At 34.0% G+C, this 27,319-nt stretch overlaps 3 protein-coding genes across 4 annotated transcripts; 1 reads left to right on the forward strand and 2 right to left on the reverse strand.

Annotated features, from left to right (window-relative positions):
- Window positions 1-8,728: 8,728 nt before the first annotated feature.
- On the forward strand, window positions 8,729-14,598 carry LOC129804534 (uncharacterized). Of its 2 annotated transcripts, none has more exons than XM_055851893.1 (3): window positions 8,729-8,987; window positions 9,495-10,119; window positions 14,224-14,598. In XM_055851893.1, the coding sequence occupies exons 1-3, from the start codon at window positions 8,973-8,975 to the stop codon at window positions 14,271-14,273; spliced, it is 690 nt and encodes a 229-aa protein (XP_055707868.1). In that variant the 5' UTR covers window positions 8,729-8,972; the 3' UTR covers window positions 14,274-14,598. The 2 variants fall into 2 exon arrangements, with proteins under 2 accessions (XP_055707868.1, XP_055707867.1); XM_055851892.1 differs by having other exon boundaries at window positions 8,746-8,987; window positions 9,495-10,126.
- Window positions 14,535-21,870, reverse strand: LOC129804532 (deoxyribose-phosphate aldolase). Its single transcript, XM_055851891.1, has 3 exons — window positions 21,737-21,870; window positions 20,935-21,674; window positions 14,535-14,822 (listed from the first exon to the last, which is right to left on the reverse strand). Exons 1-3 carry the CDS (start codon window positions 21,771-21,773, stop codon window positions 14,661-14,663), a joined length of 939 nt encoding a protein of 312 aa, XP_055707866.1. The 5' UTR covers window positions 21,774-21,870; the 3' UTR covers window positions 14,535-14,660.
- Window positions 21,871-22,055: 185 nt separating this feature from the next.
- On the reverse strand, window positions 22,056-27,168 carry LOC129804536 (putative ATPase N2B). The gene is made up of 3 exons (XM_055851896.1): window positions 26,225-27,168; window positions 22,766-22,943; window positions 22,056-22,690 (listed from the first exon to the last, which is right to left on the reverse strand). Exons 1-3 carry the CDS (start codon window positions 27,034-27,036, stop codon window positions 22,304-22,306), a joined length of 1,377 nt encoding a protein of 458 aa, XP_055707871.1. The 5' UTR covers window positions 27,037-27,168; the 3' UTR covers window positions 22,056-22,303.
- Between the last annotated feature and the right edge of the window lie 151 nt (window positions 27,169-27,319).

Raw genomic sequence — 27,319 nt, forward strand, 5'->3', positions numbered from 1 at the left:
GGCACTACACAATGGAAAACTCCCACACTGAGAGAAATCCGAAAAAGTTAAAATAACATTCCGGAAATGTTTATTTTACCCTGCAGTATTGATCCGAAATTGGTGTAAATATTATGCTTTTTAAGAGTATTAGAGGTTAAAGTTACCCTTTTCCGTCTTAATTTTACCCTTAAAAAGGTGTAAAAATAACATTAAAAAATGTTGATATATTTTTACACCTAAAAGGTGTTAAAGTATGAGGAAAAAAAGTTAATCATGCCCCCGTTTTTTCGCAGTGCAGTAAAATCCAAGAAGACAGAGACTAAATTTGTGTTAGACTCCTAAAAATAGAAGAAAAGTGTAAAAAAGTGTTTCTCTTTCCCCTTATGCCCTTGCTATGTTTCTGACAAAAATCCTGAACGAGTCTCAAAAGGACGTTCGTGAAGTACAAGTATTGACCAGAAGTGTATTGACCATTGGTGAAGGCTTGGAGACCGAGTCGAGATCTCTGAATGCTCAGAAATAAGTTGATGTGCTTTCTTTCCCTGAGTTGATGTTTCCCAACAACTTTCAGAATTCCCTTTTGAGATAAAATTATCCAATTTTCCAAGTGATTATTGTGGGGGAATTGCCGTTTAGCTTCAGTGGAAATTTTCGGAGGGAAGCTCTGTCCGGACGCGGCAACACAAGCTGTGGAGTCTTCAACACAAAAGATCAAAAAAAACTCACTCTTCTCCAGAGCTTTCGTCATTTTCGAGTAAGTTCAAAATTGATACACTGTTAAAAACAATGAAATGGTTTCTTAATAAAACCTTCTTCCCCAGCCACTGAGGAAGACACGGAGCGTGTCGAAAGCTCTGGAGAAGAGTGAGTTTTTTTAATCTTTTGAGTTGTAGACTCCACAGCTTGTGTTGCCGCGTCCGGACGGAGCTTCCCTCCGGAAATTTCCACTCAAGTATTCCCACTAATTTATACTTGCACATTGAACAAAATATCTAATAATTCAATTTGAAATAAAATTGTTTGATATTCTGAAAAAAAAAAAAATGTTTGAAAGCTTTAAAAAACCAAGTTCTATTCTCTGATAAAAGTTTTAAATTTTAGTATCAAATATCTGTAAAACTTTCAATGCCAAAATAAAATAGGGTATAGTGCCCATGCTTCGTACGATCCCAAGCTTCGTAATGAATACATAAATTAAAATCATGAAAATAACTTAAGCATATTCTTTAATTCTAAAGACGATTGATAAAGACGATTCTAAAGACAGGCTGTAATTCCACCACCCCACTTTTATTTTGAGAATTTTAAAGTAAACTTGTTATAAGGGAAGATCACCAGCGATCGGCAGTGTTCCTCGGATCGTCAATTTATTGTCATATTATTGCACCAATTAAAATAAACTTTTAAAAATTATTAGCTACTTTTCACCATTTGATTTTTACAAGAATACAGTGCATTACTGTAGATTTAATTTATAAAACCAATTTTCCGTGAGACACCTGATTAAATTCGTGACGATCCGAGGTACAGAGTACACAGTAGCAAGTTCATCTATTTTTTATTATTTTATTGTAAAATTTTAAAGTTTAAATGCACAGATATAGTTAAATGGATCACTAATATACCGATTACCATACACAAAAATACCAAATAGTATATTTTATTTTTATATTTTAAACTAAATATCGAGCATGTCTCTTAAGTCTTTACATTCCAATCCGGGGTACTTTTCCCTTATTAGGCATTGTATTTAGAAATAGTAATGGCTCAGGCACACATCTTTTAGGTCAGAAAAATTTACTGAAATCAAAATTCACGACCCTTTCTTTCTAAAAAGTTTTGCACACATTTTTTCTTCTTTTGAACGTTACAAAAAAAATCAATTTAGTTCAATCTAATTTTGATTGAGAAAAAGGATTCAGATGTAAAACGCTTTTGAGTAGGAAAGGAATGTAAATTTGGTTTTATAAAATTTTTCTGATCTTAAAGGTTTTCCGGAGTTACATAAACCAAAGTTACATAAACCATAGACCAAAATTTAAATTTTTACTACTCTTTCTTCGCAGTAATAAATAGGAAACCATATTAATAATTAATTTAGATTTGAAAATTTTTAATTTTATTTCGGAAAATTTCATAAAATCTAAATTTTCACCTAATTTTCTCAAATTTTTAGCGAATGTCTTTTCCACTGTTGGTATTATTCTTTTTCTTTTGAGCATCACAACAAATTCAATTCTTGGAATTAACCCTTTAAGGACGATTGGAACACTGGGTCTCATAAAGAAAATAATTTTTCCTGACTACCTAAAGTTATTTTTTTCTTATGTCTGTACATAATTGTAAAGTAGAAGGTTGACGGAATCTAGAATATTTTTTGCAAGTCTCCAGCTATTTGCTATGTAGTAAATATTTAAGCTAAAAAATGGCGAATTTTTAAATTCTCAAATTCATAATTGATTTTTTTTTATTTTTTATACTTCTATTTTTTAAGCAAAACCTTTTCAGCAACGTAATATTTCTCATTAAAGCGAAAAATTAAGACCCTTAAGAAGGATAACATGATTATATACAGTTTGAAGCCTTCAAAATATTTTATATAAACTCAAAAAATCATAAAATTTTATAAATTTTGTAATTTAGAGAAATTGCAAACCTCTGTAGAAGCAAATCAATAGAAAAGAGTTAAGCATGTTACTCTAAATGTAAATCAAATGTGTGCAATTGTCTGTCCCATTTTTATTGCTTTTCTTTAAGAAGGTAAAAAAAGGTAAAAAGACCACCTTGATGGACATGAATAATGTGAAAAGGAGCAAATCACTCAGCAGAAAAAGAAATAACAAGAGAATTTAATTAAATTTGCCACCTCTTTAAGTAACTGTTTATAACTCTTGTTCCAGACTGTTGACAAAAAGGCGTGAATTTTTATTGTATATCACTTCGTCAACTTACCACATTTATACCTTTACCTTCAATTTTCAGCGGAAATCTACGCTCAATTGACTTTGAAGTAACAATTGAGATTGCGAGACTCTCATTCACTTTCACTGTGGGGATTCTCAAGAGATACAATTCATACCAAATATTTTTCTGCACAAATGCTAAATGCAAGAAATGCCTTTTCCCGGTCCTTGACTTTGTGAGGAAAAATTTTCTGGTTTGGTGTAATTATATATAGGGTAAGTGTGCCAAATTCCGGCCAGCTTGCAATTTCGGCCACCTTTTTTGTTCCTAGAATTTCCATGAACTTTTAGATTTTACGTACTCTAGAGATTATAAAATGCAAAAGAATAACAAAAAATGTAGCTTCGACAAACGAGAGGACGTGAAAAAAATATTGGAAGAATTCCCGTAAGGCAAGGAACTATGAAAATGAAGGTGGCCGAAATAGGGCACCAGAGCTATGTCTATATTTTTATTTATTTTAAAGTGTATTAATGATTTTAGAGTAAATAAAGACGATAAACGGTTTACAAGGTTCCAACCAACACTCCTTAAGAAGAAAGAATAAAAAAATCAATTTGTATTTAACATATTACATTTCAAACTTGAGACTTTGACGCTTGCATGCAACTATGCCGAAATTTGGCACAGTTACCCTATTAAATTGATATTGAAAGTCTCAATTATCAATTGAATTCAAATGATGTTGCGCACAAAATTGATGGATTTTTAATCTCATCTGCCACAATCTCTTTGTATTCTGCTCTGATTAGCATATTTTTTTTAATGGATCAGGTAGAAGAACAAGGCAATCAGAAGTGACGAATCAAAACAGGAAATTCATGATTATTCCACCGACAATAGATTATAATCTTCACGACATGATTTTCTCTAACGATAGAGTCAAGAAAATGGAATACACATTGACATAAATCTCACGATAAGGTGTACAATACGAGAATTGCAGTAAATACATTACCATAATTAAAATCAAGGTAGGATGATCATCTTCAATTACAAAAGGTGTTGAAATCACGAATTGTTTTCATTTATCGCGTCTAATTTGAAAAGTAATTCTCCTTTTTACAATTAAAATATCATTAGGATTTTTTTGTAAAATGCCATTTCTGGTTTTAGAATAACCTACAAAGACTTTGTAAATATCTAAAATAATTTTACTTTAAAATCTAAAAATAATTAATGTAACAGCTTAGATCACTTTGGCATTTAACTAGCGATCGTAATCCAATTTTAAAAAACCTTTTAAGAAACGGTCAAATGGCTCTGCTCTTCATTGTCGTTATCATTACTTAATGATATAGGCATTTATATAACCGAAAACCTACTTAATAATCAAATTTGGTATTGAGTGTTAATTTATGTAGAGAGAAACAATTTGAAAAATGCTGTAAATTTAATCATTCCCCCTTAAAATGTAACACATTATGCAAAGTCTGTGCCAATAATAACACAAATTATAATAAAAGATGTTCTTTGCATTGATACACTTCCAAATCAATAATATCCGATACGGTAAATTAGTTGCATTTTTTTACGCATCCATAGCCTCACTAATTGTATTTGTTGTGTAAATTCAAGTGCGATATTTGATTCAACAAAAAAAAAGAAACATTTAAGTTCATATAAGAGATTTCCTTCCTTTTACAAAAACCTTCGAAATAGTTTATGTTTCCCTCCAGAAATCTATTGAATTGATATGAGATCGCAAAGATCAGGGTAAGTGTGATTCTCCTGTGTCTTTTGTATTCTTGAGTGATAAATCTCACTTTTTATGTGATCTCTAAAATCACATCACGTCGTCGCTTCAATTAACAATTGAATAATACATTTGGTGGAATTTGATGAGTCTGCATTTTTTCCTGCAAATTCATTCATTAATTTTCGGCAAAAACTAGAGGTCAAGTTTAATGGAATTAATGATCAAGTGTGGAAAAAAATCGAGAGTAAGTGGCTAGAAAATAATTTTCGCGTAAGAGTTATGGAGAAAAAAGACGTACCAGAAGCACCAGAGACTTCCTATAAAAGCCTCTTTCGCACTGCTGAACACACTGTGAAATGCGAATAAAACCACCACATTTATGCTCATGGAAATTTAGTGGGAAATATTTTCCAGAAAATTTTAAACTGAATGAATGAATGAATTATTTAGTTCTGCAAAATTATATATATTCCAATCACGTTTTCTTCTTATGAGCAAAGTTTGAAAGAATTAAAAGTTAAATGCTTTCATTTACTGCGTAATCCACAAAGTTAAAAGACTAAGATATTTTATGAGCATTAATATTAAATTACATGTGGATACAGCTGATTGTTTAAATTCAATATAGAAATCTCATTCTAGGCCTAGGGTAAGGTCAAATTCACGAGCATCTAGTTTCTAAGGGAAGCCTTTCAGGCTTCGCACACACTCTGGCTTTGAACATTTCACATTTTTCAATGTTCTTTAATGAATTTGATCGAAGGTAACATAAATTGATACCTAGTATCCCTAGTATAATTTCTTGAACAACTTAGGTCATATTGTTTAAAGGAATATGGGAAGAATAAGTGTTCGAAGCCAGAGTGTGTGCGAAGTCTGAAAGCCTTACCCTATAAAAATAATGCTGGCACCACATTCCTCGAAGGAACAAGGCCTTCTTCCCACAAGGGGATTTCTAGATATGCATTATTATTTACCTTTAACGCCAGAAAAATTCCTGGTGACCTAAAGGGGATTCGAACCCGGGACACTTGCATCATAGAGCGAGTGCTCTACCACTTGACCCATTGAATACCCAGCCTTACCCTATAGACATCATTTATTTAGCGCAACACTTCTCTGATTGTACGCATAAATTTATTCATGGGTAACACCAATTATCTTGTATAACACACTAATTCCTCTTAATCCGAGACACTTAACTTTCTTCTGAACAGAATAGTGAAACAAGCATTATACGTTCAAATAATAAGCAGCCAAATTCTGTTTGCAGTCATGCTCCTAAATTTTACCTCTGTTTATACAACATGAATGGTTTTACTATTCAGTAGGGATGGGACAGTTTTATGAATGCATAACTTTAAAAAATATTAAATAAAAAAAAATAATTATAAGAAATGTGCATTCAGTTGCCTAAATTGCTCCATCTTTCATAATCTCCTCATAATCTTCTATTTTTAGCTTTACATTTGGTTTATAGAGCTAAATTACATTGTAGTAGAGTCCAGTTCCTTTTAAAAATAGGTGAAAATATCGTATTTTAAAGATGCTCCACCCCACTACTTTTTATTATTTTGGTGCATTTTGATGAATAAAAAAAAATATTTTGACAAAAAAATAAACGGTTTTATTTTATGAGAATGATATATGATTGTTACTCTTTGGGTTAGAGTAGTACGTAATAATAAATTTATAAATTATAATAGCTTTGACTTTTGCTATTATATGGCGAAGATTACAACATCAATAAAAAGACTTATATTTGACTATTTACAAGAATTTTATTAGACGCGATGTGACTTCAATGCGTGCGTTTATTACACTGAATTCAATGATTAAAAACCTGACCTTAACAATTTCATACTATCTCTTTTATTGATATATATCTATCTCAATCTCAATACACTACATAAATAAAAAATAATAAATTTAGGAAATATTTCTTCAATAATAAATAAATTTCTCGAAACGAAGTAAAAATTGTTTTTAATTGTTTTCTTATAGTTTTTGCACAGTAGAGAAATTTATGTTCTTATTGAAGAGTTTTTCCTACACAAACATAGGCAATTTGCTTCAATATGGACATAAATTTCTCTAGTGTGTAGAGGATCTTTACTCAGGATTGAAAATTAGGGATATAAGATCCATTGAATTTTGAGAAGCCAATAATATTGTTTGCTGTCTAAAACCTTCTGTCTGAAATCATAATTACAGAAAATGCCGGAAAAATTGTTAAAAATATAATGGATAACGTTTTTTTTTACAGTTTTAAAAGTTTTTCTGTAAGATTCATTGAAAGATTCTCACCAAAAAAATCATTCAGAGTTGTGAAACCCTCCTCAAAAGTACGTAGAGATGGAGCAAAATGGCCCGCAAACAACTTAAAAAAGGTTGAAATCTTCTGAAGAACTTTAGTTTTGGCATTCTAGCAAAAGCTCTCCATGAATGCTGTCAGTCACTTTTCACTCACAATCTGAGAATCGCAATTCTAGCAGCTGTGAAAAATCTGCCGTGATATCTTCATTTTGATTTTCTCACTGGTGAGAGTACAGTAGACTCTCTCAAATTCGGGCATATGGGACCGAAATGTCAGCCTAATTAGACAGAAATTCGGGCGACAAACTTTTTGAAATGCAACGATTTTTTATTCATGTGCATATAGATATTGAGTTTACACACTCAAATATAACGTAAATTGCATGAAAATCCCTCAAAAATGAGAAATCACATCAAAACTAAGACAAACCATGCCAAATTTGAGCATATTTGATTCATTTGATAATCATAATCAAACTTGAAAAATGACAACAAACTTTTTTCAAATGTAAGCGCTGCCCGAAATAAAAAGTACCCCGATCTTAACGAGAGTCTACTGTATCACCAAATCTTAGAATTCACCCCCAGCTGTCATTAGCGAAAATATCACTGCTAGAAAATTTTTTAGTGCAGGACCCAGCTGGCACAAGATTGAAATGAGTCGATTACACTCACTTATTTAATGGATAAAATTTATTTTTTTGCTTTTTCTCAAACTTGAATAGTTATATTATGTTACTGTAGTGACTATATTGCCCAACGCACAATAAATTTTGTTTAGTAAACATGTTTTCAAAATTTCAGTGAGAGTGAGTGAGATCTAGAACTAGTCATCTCGCTCATTCTCATGGGAAATTTTGAAAACATGTTTACAAACAAAAGTTATTGTGCGTTAGTCATATTACGGAAATAAAAATAAAAATATTTTTTTAAGTGGATTATCTAGTTAGCGTAGTCATAAACGATCCAGATAGCGAAGCGCCCGGATTAGCACACTTGACTATACATATAAACCTGTAATTTGTTTAGTTTGCTTAGTAAATTTAGTAAATTTATTATTTATTATTTCAAGACCTCAAGTTTAGGAAAACATTGACACAAAACCGTAATTTTGGTGAGTGATAAATTGTTAAATGGTGGCACTTGAGAGTGTTAAGAGTAGACAAGGAAGAAATAATCTATTTTTATTTGCCGGAAAATGTACTGCAAGCTTCAAATCCCAGGTCTTTGTGGGACTGGAAAATTGGATCGTTTTGTTACAGCACCACAAAAAATTGTATATTTTGCAAGAATATGATTTTCTTTTATCCACATTGTGTGTTTTCATTATAAAACGCAAAGTCACTCGAGCGATGTGTAAAGAAACAAATATTGTTGTAATTTTTTGGATTTTCTTTTTATAGCACCATGATTACATTTGTCCCACGGACCGGATACTAATTTATTCTTTTTAGTCCTCAAAAAAAAAAAGAAGTAAATATCATTATAGTCTGAGATTTTTTCTTGAACGTATAGTTTTGTAAAATAAATTAGTGCGAGGGGGAAGTTTTGTTTTTGGGGGAAGGAGATGCTGGATCAGGGACCACCGTGAGAAATTTTCTGTGTACCCTGGGGAAGGTGAGACAATTGATTAAGAGTGTGAAAATTGAGTGCAAGTGGTAAACTCTCGATTCTGGCGTGTGTCTCTCTTTTGTGGAGCAGCCACGCAAAGAAATGAAAAGTGTAGCATAAACAAAACCCGCCCATATAGGATAAAAGAGGCGCGCAGTGAAGAAATTGAAAGTGTGGCGGGTAGTCGATATAAGTAACGGCCTTCGCCACTGAAAAACTATTCTGCTGGTGAATTTCAACGTGAGTGGTTGGATCTAAAAGATTTTCTTGTTGTTTTCCGCGTAAATATTTTTCCGCATTTTGAACTGCGCAGTGCTTAAATTTTACATTAAAGAAGACAGTGTTTTGTTGTGCTAAAGAAGTTCAATAGTGGAAGAAGCATAATAGAGAATTTGTAAAGATGTGGATTAAAGTGGTAAGTTTTTTTTTGCAAAAGAAATGCTTTAAGTGGACCATCCAAAAAAAAAAGATGAGGCACCAAAAGTGAAAAGTGGTACAAGGAGTCAATAAATGGGCAATTTAGCAATATAAAGAAATTGTTGGCGTACGTAATTGTAAACCACACCTCAAAATACTCTATAAATATGTTTTGAGGAGATGATGATGTGTTCTCGACCAATTTTGACCAACAAAGTGAAATGATTTCACTTGCGCAACCATTTCACTGTTACATTAGGCTCTTTTTTTTAATGCTCAAAAAAAAACTCTCCTTTATCCACGCACGTCTTTCTGGTTTAATGAACTTTGACGATTTTGGCGTTGGAAGCCTTGCATAACACGTCTTTCGTATATAAAACCTAAATTGCACTTCTATTGCAAAACCCTCGTCGATATGATTGATGCACAAATTTCCGCATTTTTTAAAAATAATTTTTATGGAGCTCTAGTAACTTCCTTAATATCTTGGCGTTACTTCCCGCAGACCTTTTTCCTCTCGACCCTCACGTTGATTGCGGGCCTCCCGGTGAGGAATAAACCCCTACCAATTACCCAAGAGAGCATCGATGGACTCAAATACCTGCTAAAATTGCGACAAATGCACCTACAAGAGCAACTCCAGCAACCACAAGAATTCCTCTTCAGCTATCGCATCCCCTCTCAAGATGAGCTCAGTGCTCCTGTAGATCCTGAGGCGGCAGCTCTGCAGCAAATGTTGCCACCTCAGGTATCAAATGAGCCCAACTACTACACCATGAAGCCCCGCAAGGGCACAAAGAAATACCAGCCCGAACAGAAACAAGTTCACCTGAGAAATCCCCCACAGAATCCCATTGTCGTGGAAGATGAGAAGCCCCTAAGGCACGATTATCCCTTTGAGGATGTCAATTACGATCTCGGGGAGCAATTCTATTTGCCCGAAGCGGGAAATCCCGAAGCTGTGGTTGTGGAATCACCCAATCAGACCCAACCCAAAGAATTAAATACAGGAGAGACCTACAGTGCCATCCGCAGGAAGACAGAGCCCCAAGAGGCTGTACAGGATCGTGTGGAATTCCAAATGCACGGACATGCTGGACCCAAAAGCTACAAATTCGGCTACGACACGGGTAAAGGGTAATTCTTGCTTTGAACATCCTACACTCATTCAAACATTTTTATTTATCTCTGGATTTCTTCCACTTTTTTGCCTTCTCATTTTTCACAAGCATTTACAACTTTTTGCAATGTGACTAGAAATTTTATTATGCAAAATTATTATTTACTGGCTTTTGAGCAATTCATTAATTTACACATTTGTTGAGTATTATACAAACACGACTCAAGTATATTTGAAGTTAGCGAATCATTTAAATTATTTCTTTATTTATTTTCGGGCAGTAATTCCTAAGTTTTATTCAATATACAACTTATCTTCGTTTAATAAAATATTTTATTATTTTGATATTTCTATAGTTATAAATCCGAGGGAGAATTATTAAGGACCTTTAGGTTTCCTTGAAAAACTTTTTCTTAGGAAGTTGAGTTTAGATAGCGTTTGATCAGGCGTTGAGATTTAGCAAATTTATTCTACCGATTAGGAAGGATAACAAGTATGATATTCTAAAAATCTCCAAAAATCACGTCTTAATGGCTTTTAATTTGAAAGTGTTAAATTTTGTAAGGAAATGCTAAACTTCTGAAGTTTCGCTGATCTTTGAATTATTTCCGGACCACGGTATTTCTAGCAAGCAAGCAGGTGAATTTCACGATTTTTGATCAGAAATATTTTAGTGCAGAAATTAATCAAGGTCCTACAGAAAATATCTTCACCGCTCGAAAACACGTCGTGCGATTTCTTTTTTTCAATTCTGGATATGTTTTAGAGAAACGGTTCCAGGGTCAACTTATGGGGGGGGGGGGTCCGCTGAAGGTCCCAAGTCCCTATCTCTCACCATTTTGCATCCAGATATTCGAATACATTTTTTTTTTATTGCTCATTCTGCAAAATTTGAGATATAAAAAATGTCATATCGGTAATAACTGTTGATTTCTACTTGTGCATACTAAAAATTTAGAACAAATTCTAGCCTGTAATGTTAATCACAGTCCATCTTGTAGTAATTAACTATCTACCGGACCTCTTTGAAAAATACGCGAAAAATGGACAACTTCAACATAAGGATTCCTCAACTTACCATCGTGATAGGATCCCCATATTATCCCTGAACATTAGGGCGTTTCAACTAGGAAAAAAATTTTTTGCCACTACTCTCACGGTGCTGTATTTGATGAGACAAGAAAGTTTTTCTTCTATGACCATATGATCAGACGCTGTTTAGAGGTGGCTGGACGACCCTCTCTGTAGAACAAATTTCTGATTTTACCGGATTTTACACTACAGAGAGGGTCGTTCAGCCACCTCTAAACAGCGTCTGATCATATGGTCGTAGAAGAAAAACTTTCTTGTCTCATCAAATACAGCACCGTGAGAATAATGCCAAAAAAAATTTTTCCTAATTGAAACGCCCTACTGAACATGGGGGATAGTTCATACACAAGATATTTGCGAATCATTCTCTGAAACCATTCCTTAATCCCTAATTCTTCGCCAAACGTACGACTTATTTCGGAACGGAGGGAGTATTATTTTATGAAATTTCCATATTAAAATTTTAAAATTCTGCCATTTTGACTTGAGGAGGAATGATAACTTTTCGACACCATCGAATCGATAGTATCGATAAATCTATATCTGTTAAATTAAGTGAATGTCAGCTTTTTACGGATTGTTGGGCCATTCATTAGGACGTTCTTAAAAGAATGAGACTGTTGATAAACATATATTAGTTAGAGGAAGTGCACCTATCATTTAAAGTTTTCAGAATCGACAGTCGATAGTATCGAAAATAAGATATCATATCAACCCTGATTTTTGAAGACGGTTTTTGAAAAACACTTACTTTTGAGTTAAGCTCGTACTTGGACGGTACATTTTTTTTGACTTGATCACAACTTTTTTATTATAAAAAAATCAAAAAAATCTTTAAAAAAATGTACTATTCAAGTACAAGTTTAACTCAACCGGAAATTATTTATAGTAAGGTGGGGTAACTGGATTGCTTTCCGTAGAGTTCTACTTAAACGCTGGTTCTTGGACTGATGAAATTCTTTTTTACTTCTAAATCTATAGAATTATTCACTGTTTCATTCAGAAACATAATATAAAAAAAATTATCAAAAATATTAAAGAAAATTTATAAAATAATGATAATACTGAAATAAGTTAGCATGCACTAACTGGGTTGCCTTTTCGCTAATTGGATGAAATGGTCTTTTAATTGGATCACTCAATTTACAAGCATATGAAAACCAGAAAATGATTTTTTATTACATTTTTAAAATTTTTATTTGATTATTTGATTTAACATTTAATGTGAAAGGCTGGATTTAAATTACTTTTCACAAGGAAAAAACAATAAATGTTTTTAATCAACCAGCTGTCATTAGCGAAAATATCACTGCTAGAAAATTTTCAGTGCAGCATCTGGTACAAGTTTTAAATGAGTCGATTGCACTCACTTATTTAATGGATAAAAATATTATTTTTGCTTTTTCTCAAAGTTGAATAGGTATATTATGTTCCTGTAGTGACTATAGTACGGAAATAAAAATAAAAATATTATTTTAAATGAATTAGTCATAAACGATCCAGATAGCGAAGCGCTCGGATTAGCACACTTGACTGTAAATGATTAACTGAAAATATTTAGTTTAACACAGGAAATATTTAATTGTTTGATCTCTTTTCAAAAATATTTTTGAAAATCAGTAAAGCTGAATTTTTACGAATATTAAATGAAAATTTTACAAAATATATTTAAAATGTTGTAAAGAATTTGAATTAAAAGAAAAAAATATCATGCTGAAAAAAATTAGAGAAAATATGTTGATTTCCAGTGTTTTTTGACCCACGTAAACCCTTACTAGGCAACAATATCCTAAAATATAATATTATTTTCGATTTCTATTGATTTTGCTAAAAATATAAATTGATAACGTTCTTTTACTGACTACCTAAATATCTCAAAAACATGTTTACAAAATAAAAGCTATTGTGCCAAGGGGTAACTCATTTCCATTTTTTCTGACAAGGGTTTCTGGTATCTCGGGTTTCGCGATGCAATTTTTGAGTTTCTCGGGTTTCGCGATGCAAAAAGTCGGTTTCTCGGGTTTCGCGATGCACAGAGTGGGTTTCTTGGGTTTCGCGATGCAAAAAGTGTGTTTCCCGGGTTTCGCGAAGCGTTTCTTGGACAATTGACGAAGGTTTCTCAATATGAGTTACCCCTTGTATTGTGCGCAAACCATTATACGAGCTTGAGACCTAATGCCGGCTTCAGACTGGAGGATGAGTCCAGTTCCCGAAGGTCTGAAAAATCTAAATAACAAGCAATTTTATTGATTTTTCAAAATCTAATGGATCATTTGCCTTTAATATCCAATTCTAAACAACAATTTCCTAAAAAATTATGCCTGATAAGGAATTAGAGGAGTTAAGCCAGATGGCTAAGCCTTAGGTCTGAAGCCCGTATAAGGCTTAGCTATCTGGCTTAACTCCTCTAATTCCTTATCAAGCACAATTTTTTAGGAAATTGTTGTTTAGAATTGAATATTGAGGGCAAATGATTCATTAGATTTTGAAAAATCAATAAAATTGCTTATTATTTAGATTTTTGAGACCTTCGCGAACTGGGCTAAACCTTCAGTCTGAAGCCGGCATTATTCTCAGAATTTCAGCCGGGAATTCGGAAGTTGCAAATATTGAAATTCTGTAGCTTTTTCACGCGAAACTGATGACCCTAAAAACATTTTCCAGATAATTTCCAACTAATTGCAATTTTTAATTATATTCACAATGTCTAACTGTATAATTAGAATGCTAAATATTCACGAATTGCTTGTAAATATACAGAAAAAAAATGTTTGTGGACAGCAAACATAAATGACTCCGATTGAAGAATTACGTAAAGAAGTCAAGGCGAGAATATCACGATGTATTTACTTAATTAGAGAGATCTTGAATTTTGCTGTGAATGAAGAGAAACTGGAAGAAATTGAGAGGGATTCCTGAACTGGCAGGAAATCAAAATTTACCATCTCAAGACTTGAGATTTTCCTTTTTCTTTTCAGAAAAGTTTATTAAATATTTTATTTTATTTTTGCTGTTTTTGCAGCAAAAACCGCCAGTTCCGATTTGAGGAAGTCGACAACGAGGGAAAACTAAAGGGCCATTATGGGTACATTGACAAGAGGGGTAAAGTTCATATTATCAAATACACATCGAGTCCCGAGGAAGGATTCAAAGCGGAGAAAGCCAGCTAGTTTTACACCAAAATCTCTCCAAAAAATGAATCTAAATTATTCCTCAAGTGAAAAAATACCCGCCTCTTTGTACCTTCTGACTCCAGAAAGAAAAGACGCAGAAATTCCATGAATTTGTTGTCTCACTGTAAGAAAATCTCCCACAAATAACATTCACACCACACTGGTTTTATATATTTATAGTGATAAAAAAAGTGAACAATAAAAGAAATTGGTAAATAGAAAAATTGTTCGACACTTACATTGAGAGTTGAAAAGAGAGATGAAGTCCAAGAGTAAGTGAACGAGTTTAGGACAAGACCACTTTCTCTACATCTCCTAACAATCCGGAAGCACCAAAGCGAAACAGGTGAGGCTGCAACCATTCATTTCCCAGAGTTTCCTTGATCAAACTCATCCAGGCAATGGCCTCTTTTACCGTCCTAACACCTCCGGCAGGTTTAAGACCAATCTGCAAATGATAAATTAAATATCTAGGAAATTCCCATCAAACTGATTGACTTTGCGTGAAAAAAGTTTATGATTTAAAAAAAAGATCATAACTTTTGCATTTTCGTAGCAAAACGAAAATTAATAAAGTTTAAAGAAGCGTGAACACAATCGGAAGTTTTCAAAATTAATGAGGAAAAACAATTTATTTGCCAAAAACATTGCATTTTGCTCAAAATTGGACATTGAATGTGGTAACAAGAAATCATTTTACTTCTGTTTTTCAATCACGCACTTTTTTCTTCATTAGCTTTGAACTTGAAAGTGAGAAAAGCAAGAGAGAAAATGCATGTGACGCTAAGTGAATCGATGCAGAGAGAAGTTAGTCTTTTTGTTGCACCATCGTACTTTCATGGGAATAACGCGGTGAAGTAATGTTGAACACTTCTTATAGATATATAACAAATATTTGATTGAGACGTTTTAAAGAGAGATTTCCGGCTTTGCCCTCCTCGCAAATCATTTGAAATAACTCGTTAGTGATAAGAAATCAAGTTTACTTGCAAAGAAACATGGGTAAAGTCGAAGGAGAGAGTTGGAGGATAGACTAATTTGTTGGATATTTCTCAAGATTAATTGCAAAAGGTGTGTTATATCTGTATCATTTCAAGATAAATTTGACTCTTTGTTTTCTAATTTATCATTTTTCATCTTGATTTGGTTGAAATTTCAACAAAAAATAGCTATGAATGAATATGTAATTAACGATTTAGAGTGAATGGTGTTAAAATGGTCATTAGTTTATGCAATAAAAGAGAGATTATAATTTTTTGAATTAATTTATTGCCCTTAACAAAAGTTTTATTGTCATTTTTTCTGTAAAATAATAAGAGAATCAATTACTTTCAGTTTAACTCCTTTGAAAAAAAGCATAATTAAAGCAGATTACAGTTTTTTATCTGGCAGAAGGGTCAGAGCTCTAACTACTTGAGTAATACACTGAGTCGTTACTGTTGTTCATTTTACTGTGAGAGCTTCTAATAAAATTTAATTATGGCTCTTTTATTATGATGTCTAGAAATAACTTATCCCATTAAGTGATATTCTTTGTCATTTCTTTTACTTTAAAAATTTCAGATTCTTAAAGAACCCTCTAGGGCCTCTAGGTCTAGGGGTTAGTGGAGCAGTTGAAAAAATAGCCGTTTCATTTTTTGTATATTTTTATTTCTTTCAAATGAATGGGATAAAATCTTTATGTTACTAAAGCAGTACCTAAGCTCCATGTTCACAAAAACTATTAATTTCGCACCGCTTGTCGTTAGAGTTCTACAATTGATTTTATAAAACTTCGTCTTTTAATGCGTTTTTTTTCGTGAATTTTATGAATGCGCTTTTTGAGCGAAATCTTAATCCTTTTGTGATTGAGCTGTGCGTATTTTTAAGCGCATTTACTGTTTTACGATTGAACTGTACGTGATTTTAAGCGTATTTACCGTTGTATCATTGAGCTGTGCGTGATTTTAAGCACAATCTTAAGTGTTTTATGATCGATCTGTGCGTGATTTTAGGCGCATTTACCGTTTTACGATTGAGCTGTGCGTGATTTTATGCGCATTTACCGTTGTATCATTGAGCTGTGCGTAATTTTAAGCCCATTCTTAACCGTTTTACGATTGAGCTGTGCGTGATTTTAAGCGCATTCACCGTTTTATGATCGATCTGTGCGTGATTTTAGGCGCATTTACCATTTTACGATTGATGTGTGCGTATTTTTAAGCGCATTTAGCGTTGTATCATTGAGCTGTGCGTAATTTTAAGCGTATTCTTAACCGTTTTACGATTGAGCTGTGCGTGATTTTAAGCGCATTCATCGTTTTATGATTGAGCTGTGCGTGATTTTAAGCGCAATTTTAACCCGTTTTATTACTAAGCCGTGCGTAAGCGCAATTTCATCCGCTTTTTGTTTGAGCTGTGCGTATTTTTAAACGTTATCTTAACAGTTTTCTGATCGAGCTGTTCGTGTTTTTCGGCGCAATCGTTTTATATTTGTTCTGTGCGAATGCGAATGCGAGTTTACTACAACAAAGTTGAGAGCGTTTTATGCTGAAGTATTGCGAGGGTTGAACACTTTAGCGGCTAAGAACGTTTTACGCAATATCTCAATTATTTCACATTAATTGAGCGCGAGTTTTATCGACGCGTCATAGCAAAAATCGAATAATAATTTAATCGATCTTGAAATTTCTATATTTGCGTGTATTTTACAACATATATTGTTGCTCTTATACCACGACATTTGTAATCTTGGAGTACTTAGTAAATAGCAATAAATCGAAATTTTTCAAATTGGTATTTCCGAAAATAAAGAAATAACAATAATTATTTTAATACCATACTCTACTTTAAGATTTTTTTGCGATTATATAGTGTTTTGGTTATAAATTGGTTATAAATTGATTTAAAAATCTGTAACAAAACTACAATTCTTAAACACTAGTAATAGAATTTCACTTTTCAGTTCATTCATTTAGTGAAAATGTAGTTTAATTATGTTAAAAGAAATTAAAAGCAAAAGTAAAAGCTGTCCTGTCATGGAGTATGGCATTCAATATTACTGATTAATACTTATTTTTTTTCTTTCTTTATTTTAAAACTTTTTAATTTATTCCAAACAAAATTCAGAAGGTTCTTAGTTCTTACGAAAATTTTCTTTCAAATAAAAGAAATCTAGAAGAATCTTTACACGTTTCCGAGATATGTGACTTTAATTTTTGTCATAAATCGCAATTAAAAAACGAATCTCGAGACGTCATCTACGGCATTCCTTATTTCAGGCTAGAATTCTTTCCGATATCTTACTTTTTTTTTTAGAAATAATATTAATTTCAAAAACACCTGAAAATATTAAGGTTAGGAGAAAGTGCCCAGCCCATACTTTGTACGATCCTAAGCTTTATAATGATTAAATTTTTCCTGTGATTTCGCTTGAATCGCTTTCATCCCACCTGACAAAAAATCTTTTTAAACTTTTTTTTCTAGTGAGTTGCTTTACCAAGTAAATAGGTTAAATGTGAGCTGAAAATTATTCATGAATCTTACAGAATTTTGTTTGAGCTTGAAAAATTAAAAAAAAATATTTTGAAAAAAATAATTTCGAGATGATAAATTGCAAATGTACTGCTCTAATATTACTGTATATGTTTGCTATTGTGATTAAAAAACAAATTTGGCAGATCAACCAAAAAAATAATCAAAATATTGTAAATAGACAAAAGTTTTTTTTGTTCCTGTCTGATAAAAAAAAGCGAAATTTATGTTCTGGAAGTTATCACACTACGAAACTTGACATTCAATTATTAATAGTTCTAGAATTACTTATATTGATCACTTTAATTTAATTATACCTTAATTTAAATGGTGTGTGAGGAATTCGATTGGGTTAATAATTTTAGAGTTAATATCGTTCGAGACGGGTAAATTTAATATTTTTTGCGGGTCGGGTTGGGTACGGGTATTAAATTTTTTTTGCGGGCTGAGTCGGGGCGGGCAGCACTAAATTTAAACGGGTCGGGTCGGGTACGGGTGAAATCCATTTCGGATGCACGTTGGGAAAAAGCCCTATAACCCGACCCGTGCAAGACTCTAACACTAAACATATAACGCTTCATTTTGCGGAAGAACATTTTTTCATAGCGGCCACGGTGGTTGGACATTTAAAAAGAATATTCAAGATGTACTCACTAAAAGAAACCTTCAGATTCGAGCTTTTCACTAATCACGAAAATTCATTTATTCACTCCCTAGAACTGTACTTCATCACTAAACACTATCCACTCCAGTTCTTGGCCAAAAAGGTCATCCTGGCCTTAAGAACTATTCATCAAATTTTATTTAAACACTGAAGAACAATTAAAAAAAACTTGAATTCATTTCTTGATCAAGGAAACTTGATTTCATTTCAATTTTTAAAGTCCCTGCACTTTCTCCTTAAAAAATGTTCTAGCGTGACCTATTGATAAGTTTAGCTCTATGGATCCAATACAGTTATCTATCCTATCTATCCAAGCATTATAACTATGTACTAATTTACTAATGGTTTCATGATTATAAAAGATTAAATTTTCTCTTTTTTCTGATGTCCTTTACGTGAGATTTATTTTTGTTCTCTCTTTATTGTGGTTTTTTGGTTCTTTTTCTTTTCTTAGTTTGTTTTATCTGGGGGGTTAAAATTTCACTCTATAGTATAATTTATATATAATCCCTCGATTTTTTCACCCCCCAAAATTTCCACCTTCCACCCCCCGGAGACCACTTTTTTCAACAAATCTTCACATTTCAGACGATTTCTGAGAAATGTCACGCTGTTTGTCCGTCTGTCTGTCCGGCTGTCATCAGTTATTGAGGTCAAGCGGTTAGAGATAGCAACTTGGGACCTTCGGAGGACCCCCCCCCCCATAAGTCGACCAAGGATCGTTAACATGCCCCTCATTTTCCCCCACCCTCCCCTTCCCCTCCAAAACCGTTTTTTTGGGATTGCTCAAAAACGCGTCGTGCGATTTTTTTTCCATTTTTGGATATGTTTTAGAGCAGAGGTGTGCAAAAACCGTTGAAACCGAATTAACGTCAAAATAAGTTTGTTATAGTAGCGTTTTGACCACTGACGTACATGTTTCATTTGACGTTTATTCGGTTTCAACGGTTCTTGCACGCTTCTGTTTTAGAGATTATCCAGGCGGACATTTCGTCCTTGGACGAAAATAGCGTTGAATAATTTCTAATAACGGTTTTTCGAGTTCAAAGGTTAAGATTAAGATTTGTCTGTGGGTCGGTTATATTCCTTGCGGAACCGCTGCACCCAGGCCACTTATTTTGGGCCCATTATGCACTCCCCATTCTCCTGTTCTATCTTAACCCCCAAGGCGAGTAAATTCCTGCTTCATATCACAGTGCTCTGTGTGCGTTCTGATACACACAGTACCGCTTTATATCACGGTAAACCAACCTTGGTTTGTGGATCTGGGCAGTGAATGGGTATTTGTATTCGACTGAACTCTGCATGTCGAAACTTATTTCCTATACCAACCTCTCTTTTTTAGGCGGTACATTGTCAATGTATTGGCATTACTTTTCCATTCATTCACTGGACGAATTCGAGACTATTACAGCAGCTGAAAAATCTGCAGCTACCCAGTCTCGAACCCTAGACCTCACAGTCATAGAGCCACTGCTCTATCCACTGATCCACTGAGGCCCCCGAGGTCAAAGGTTAAAAAGACACTAGAGGGTGCATTTACCAAGCGAATGGGGTCATGTTTGGGCTCATTGGAAAGGTTTTGGAATTTCCTATAAAACTGAACCGGTTCCAATCGGTTTTTAATCGGTTCGAAACCGATAAATAATTTTTGTACGAAATTCAACTAAATTACTCCTGAGGTGTATTTTGGGAAATATTTTGAGTGATTTATAAATCTGTTCAAATCGGTTGTGAACCGGTTATTTACCGATAAGTAATTTTTGTTAGAATATAATTTTTATTATACTCTTTAAATTATTTTGTGGAATCTATTGAGTGATTTATGAATCGATTCAAATCGGTTGAGTACCGGTAAACGGTAAATGATGCGGAAGTACTTTTGAGGTATAGCATCTAAGTTACGAGGAGTTCGAGCATTTCGCAAAGCCTGGGACGCTTTGCCACCCCTTTTAACCTGAATTTATCTTATCTAAAACTGAATGAATTCAGTTCAGTTCAATGATGAATTATTTTTTTATTTTTCTCTCTGCAAACTAGTGCTTAGGGACAGTTCAATTCAAGATAAAGTTTTTAAATCAGTAAATTGCATTCCAATCAATAAAATAGCATTTTTTTGGTCATAAATTCACCAAGCCTGAGATGCCAAAATGATTTGTAAATTATTATTGTTCCCTGTGCCATGTACAGCCAAAAAACCATTCATTTTAAAAATGGGACAAAAAGGCGAATTTTAAAGCTGCCCCAATTCAAATGTGCCCCACTTCTCCCTATGATGAGAAATTAATGTAACTTTTTTTCGTTTTGTGAATTACTGAAGTTTTTGAAGTTCAAGCTTATGAATAATGAGATATTTAGAGTTATTTAAGAAAATCTCACTTACCTTCTGGCCAGTCTTCTTGTGAAAGTCCTGGATTGCCCTGATCATTACCAAGCCCACTGGAAGCGTTGCATTTACACTTTCCTTCCCCGTGGAAGTTTTTATAAAGTCAGCTCCAGCCATCATCGCTACCATGGAAGCCATATAAACATTCTTCATGGTGCCCAATTCCCCAATGCCCAGAATGGCTTTGAGATGCGCCAAATTGCCACAAGTACGTCTCATGGCCAGGATCTCATTATAGAGATCCTGCCAGTGACCCTGCAGAGCCAATCCTCTGTCTATTACAATGTCAATCTCTGTGGCTCCACTAGCTATAGCACTTTTGATCTCATCTAGTCGAGTGGACAGGGGATATTGGCCAGATGGGAATCCCGTGGCAACAGCAGCAATTGGGATGTCGTTCAATTTGCCAAGTTGATAGAGTGTTTCTCTGGCATCTGGCACTCTACTGGGGTAGACACACACTGCAGCAGTGTGGATTTTCTCTTTGGTAGCCTCATCCAAGCCAAGATTGTTGAGAACATGTTCCGGAAAGGGAAAAGCCGCCCGGAGGCATAAACTCCGCACATTGGCTTTGGTATCGTCTCCTGCGAGTGTTGTGAGGTCAGTGAGCGTGAGGGCTTTCAGTGCCCATGCCTTGACATTCAGGGGATTAGTCACGGAGTTCCTGGCCAGAAGCAGCTCCACAGAATCCTCAACCGAGCGCAAGTTGACTTGATTTTGCTCGAACCAGAAGGTTTCTGAAGGGGATTTATTTTATTTTAGGGCGACTTTGATTGCTTGATGTATTTGTATTATTTACCGAATGGAATTGGTTTCTGAACTTCCATAATGTCCATAATTCCTCAGGAAAATGCCTTTAAACTTAATTTTTGTTGAAAATAAACACGTGTGAAGGTCGTACAGAACAGCTGATAAGAGAGGGGAAATGTCGCTCAGTTGGGTTCCCCTTCTCCAGTGCAAAATCGATTATTCGATGAGAGGAGAAAAAGGCGGGAAAATCAAAAGCCAAAGTGAAATATTTTTTACTATTTTTCCAAAAAGCAATTTTCACCCTGATTGATTTTATGATTCTGGGTTTTTACAAACCAGAAAGGTGACAAGACATTGAAATAAACATATTTATTGCTCGGTAAACATCACTTTTATTTATTTCTCTCACCTAAAAAAACAATTGTTCACATCAGAAAAATACTGTGGTTAATTTTTTTCTATTAGATTTGTAAAAGTGGACTAAAAAAATAAATATTTCCATATTAACAGCGAATAAATAAATTTACGAAGAGAGAAAAAATCTTTGATTTACCTTTAAAAAAAATATCGGTTCAAATAAGTACAATTTTGAGCCTAAAATATTTTTTTCTACACATTATCTGTGCTTCTCCCATTGATTCCAATATTCTGGAGTTTGCATCTCTGCCAGACGAGACATTGTCCTGTCGAAGGCAAACAGTTCCTCTTCACCTGTAAAGATATTCGATGCAGCATTTTCTGATCCAATTTTGATGTTCAAATCATCCATGAGCACTCTATGCTCATCTAAACTATCATCATGAGACTCTTCAACAGAAAAGAGTTTTTTGTAGGGCACATCCGATGATACCACAACTCTCACGCGATTGTCATAGAGAGTATCTATGAGGGTGATAAATCTCCTTGCCGGGGATTTTTTCTTAATATTCAACTGAGGCACATCGCGAATGAGAATTGTGTGGAAAAACTGCGCAATTTGCAGGTAATCACTCGCAGCCAGAGCCTAAAAAAAATTCCACACATGAGACTATCACTATCAATTTTGATTTAAGCAGAGGAAATGCGATAAAAAACTCACGCTTTCGCAGATTTCCTCAAAGGTCGTGTCGAGAATTTGACCACATGTCTTTGCAAAAGTCAAATTCCTGCCTAAATGGGTAAATGTTTTCGGCCTGATGATGTCATTTTCCTGTGAACAGAGAATCTTGAACATGCGATCCATGGCCTTCGATGCATCATCATTGTCTGGAGATTTGCTAAAATAGGCCAACGAAAGATAGCAAAATAAATTCGTCCGATTCAGTTTATCATACAAAAGCAAGGGGGAAATGGTACGAAATGTGGTGTACATTTTTTTTTTAAACCACTACATTTCGATAAATTAAGAGGTTACGTAAGTCACACAGATTTAAAAAACCGTATATTCATTTTCTTACCATTTTTTTTTTAATTAATGGGTGTTCAAAAAAGTTCTCGCTGTTTTTTTTTTTGTGAAAATTCAAGTTTTATTAAAGAAAATTAGAAAATATTGGCCTCAATTCTGAGACCAAGATCAAGATCGAGATCAAGAAAATTTCAAGATCTTGGTATTCTGAAATCAAAAAATCAAGATCAAGATGTCAAATCTGTCAAATGTCTTAGAATCTTGAAATCCAAGACACAAACCGTGTAACTCAGTCAGGATATATCTGAGGACCTTTTCAACTTTATTTGTCCCATAGAATACCTTGCCAAAAAATGTTAGGTTGATTTTACTACATTGAACAATTCAAAAATCCTGAATTGCTGTTTTCTCAATACCATTGGAACGTGGAACTGATAGCAACCAGAATTCCGAGTCTTATGTTTACGTAAATACTATTGTGTTATGAATTATTGATTTTCGTAATTAATGTGGTCAGCTATGACTTGTACGATCATTCCATGTCTTCGTAGCCTCAAAAATCTAATAGAGCCTCTAATGAGAAAGTTTTACATTTTCTCCAATTTCTCGTAGCTTCCTTGATCCAAATCTGATAAATTTATTGTCAAGACACTAAATAATTACTGACATTACACTAAAATTCTGTTATTTTTGAAATACTCCAAATGAATTTCAGTTTATGACTATAAATGAAAGTAATTCTATTTTTTGTACCAGCACAATATCACTATTGACGCATCCTGTGTCAAAAGGTAGACTTTTTGCGGCCAGTACTGTACTTTTTTTTGATGAAAATCAATCACTTTAACATTTCTAAATTATTTTTTTTTTAATATACTAGAAAAAAGTTAACAAAAGTTAAGAAAGTCAAGTTTTCAGGAGTGATTCTATTTTATTGGCCGCCACTGTATATACATAAATGTATATATATGTAAGTTTTTTTTGAAGCGTCTAAACCAATTTCTGCATATTTTTTCTGATGGAGCATGGTCGCCGTAATTCTCTACAAGATTTCTATGTGCTTCTGCCGCAGATTTCTTTTGGCGAAAGCAGAACAACAGAAGTTCCCGCAAATTAGCCTTTTTCGTCCCGTCACTCATCATTTTAAACTTTATAAAGAAATGTCTTATTTACACTTTTCCAAAACAAAATGTACTACCAATTACAATCTATTGATAAAGAATCATTATAATGCTGCATACAAATACCGCCAGGTCGAACAGACTTTGACAGTATCATCTATCGGTGAACAGTGAGAACTTATTTTTACCCCTAATAGATTTTAATTTGAACCTCAAGATAGAAATAGGATTTTGCCAGGGATCAGTTCTAAATTTCGGATTACCGATCCATCCATGCCACAATTTGGGCCCCTTATGCTTCCTCACTCCTATTCTATCTTATCACCCGATACGGGTAGCCGCTCTATATCACAGCTCTGTATACACCCAGTGTCGCTACTATATCACAGCATCCCATCTCGATGTGTCTTTGGATCAGTGACAGTTTAGACGGTTCACTTTTTTTGTCAATGTGCACCATTGGTTTTACTATTCATTTATTCACTGGACGAATTCAAAGCCGATATGGCATGAGAAATCTTTATTTGCTGCTGCTCGGCTTTGAACCCGAGACCTCACAGTCATAGAGACACTACTCTATTTACTGAGCCACTGAGGCTCTATTTTGAAGCTCAATATCCGGATTAAAAAATAATGTGAGATACGGACAAATTTTGTAGCTAACAAAATCCTCTATAAAACCCATAAAACAGATCTTCAAGGACAGTTTTGGTTTTACAGATATTGATTAAATTTGCCAAAAAATTCGACTTTTTCATGTTTTCTGAAAAATATGAAACTATAGCGCTTCTGATGTTGGTTTTAAAAAATTTAACTATTATTAAGAAAGATTTGTCTGACATCTAAAAGGGAACCCTTATCAAGAATTAAATCGGTTAAGTAGAATAGGAGCTATAATCGGTGAAGAACTAAAAAAAAAAACAGCATGAGAGCCCAAGAACAAAATCACTGTTGCACAGTGTAATAAATGACTAGAATAATTATCAAATGATGTTATTCATTCTTTTGCGGGACAAGCATGCCTGTAATATCTATGAATTTATATAAACCTCGTCCTATGAAGTCTAATACCTAATTAAAAAATCGCAGTGTTCGGAAATACCCCTTTTTGGTGGTGCCCAGGTTTTATTTTTTTTTGGTGTCATTTTTTTTTAATACTTTTTGTAACTTTTTCTCCATGTTGTTTTCACATTTACGGCTTCTACATATTGGGAGTAATGTTGGTTAAGGAATCATTTGAAGGAATTTGATTTATTATGCCTCTACACACTAAATAAATTTATGTTCATATTAAATAGTTTTTCCTACACAAGCGTAGGGAATTTGCTTCAATATAAATATAAATTTCTGTAGTGTATAGAAGCCATAGTGCACACAATGCAAAATTTTTATTATTAATTTTTAATAAAAAAATTCAAAAGTGTCATTTATACAATAAATATTGGTTTAGAAAATTTACAATTGAGAAAAACTAGATGAAAACCCCTGTTAAGACAACACATGATATATAAAGAACATCAACATAATTCTCCATTACCGTTTGTGGATTTTTAATGTCATTTTAAGATGTTTTATTTTACAGTGTGATGTATTTTTTCGACAAATAAACAACAGAAATAACAATTAGACAATTTTCGAAGTGTTCGTGATAATTTACTTCTGGACATTGTGAAAAAATGTTTATACGCTTGAGAAACCTGAAAGATATTCCCGGTAATAAGTTTAAGTCCGATCAGCAAATAAATTACGCTCTATGCTTTTATAAGCATTTATATTTGTATCACTTAAAAATGTCGATTTATTTTCAATTATTTTTGTGTTTTGGGGGTAAATGAAGGGCCTTAAAATTAACTCAGATCTAGTGGGAATATTTTTTATTCGATTTAGACAAAATTGCATTTAGAGAAAGTTTGAGATTTCAATAAGTAGCAAATTGTTTTAAGTGGTAAAATAATTTTGCGCACGGGTTTTGAGGTTTATAAAAAATGTACACCATCCTACTTAATGACTTCCCCTTGCTTGGTTTACTTACATGTAGTAATTTTCTCCATCTCCTTTGAGAGCCATGGCACGGTAGTCAATTCCGCTGTCTAAAGAAATGACTCCACAGTGTGTTTTGAGGATGCCAATGAATGGCAAGAAATTGCTCCTCTGCAGCCCATTCTTGTATAAATCATCAGGAGCTCTGTTGCTAGTAGCAATCATCACGATGCCATCGTTGAAGAGATGCGTGAAGAGTCTCTTAAGGATCATTGCATCAGCAATGTCGGTAACTTGAAACTCATCGAAGCAGATGAGCCAGGAGTTCTGGGCAATGTGATCAGCTACGGGTTTGGTGGGATCGAAGGGCTTTGGCTTATCATCTCTGCTGTACACGACTTGCTGGCTTTTCTTCACTGCATGAATCCGGGAGTGAACTTCGGTCATGAAGGAGTTAAAATGAACTCTTCTCTTCTTCTCCACGCCAGTACAGCAATCGTAAAAAAGGTCCATCAGGGTTGTTTTTCCACCACCAACACTTCCGTGGACGTACAATCCCTTTGGACCATCGGAGGTTTTCTCTTGTTTCTGAAAGAATCGGAAAAACCCTCCAGAACTAGCATTAGCTGGGCTATATGACTGTATTTCGTCATAGATATTCTGAAGGGCTTCCGTCACTTGCAATTGATGCTTATCCGGAGATAATTCTCCGGCCTGGATCCTCCTTTCGAGCTCCTGAAGTGGACCTACACTAGGATTATTTTCACTCAATTGTTTCGCGAGGTTTTGGGGGATGGCACAAACGTGAAACAAGCGTTTCACTCCACTCACGGGAATATTTGGAAATCTACGAACTATAAACATTGTGCTTCACACGATTTTAGTCACAATAATTTGGAAAATAATCCTTGAGATTGGAGGACGAACATCATTACATAATTTAGGTTAGAACATCTGACTTGGCAGGCATGTTGTCATTTTGGCGCTTCGTCGACTGAGCGATTTTTCCCCTCTCGACTCGACAATAACTGAGCGACTTCTGTCCCATAGTCCCAATTTGGCCCAAAATTTTAAATTTAAAAATTTAACGATATCGCTTACCCGAAGATCTTTTTTATTTTTAAATTACTTTTTATTAAATTATTTT

Source organism: Phlebotomus papatasi, chromosome 2 (assembly GCF_024763615.1).
Source record: "Phlebotomus papatasi isolate M1 chromosome 2, Ppap_2.1, whole genome shotgun sequence".
Classification (NCBI taxonomy): domain Eukaryota; kingdom Metazoa; phylum Arthropoda; class Insecta; order Diptera; family Psychodidae; genus Phlebotomus; species Phlebotomus papatasi.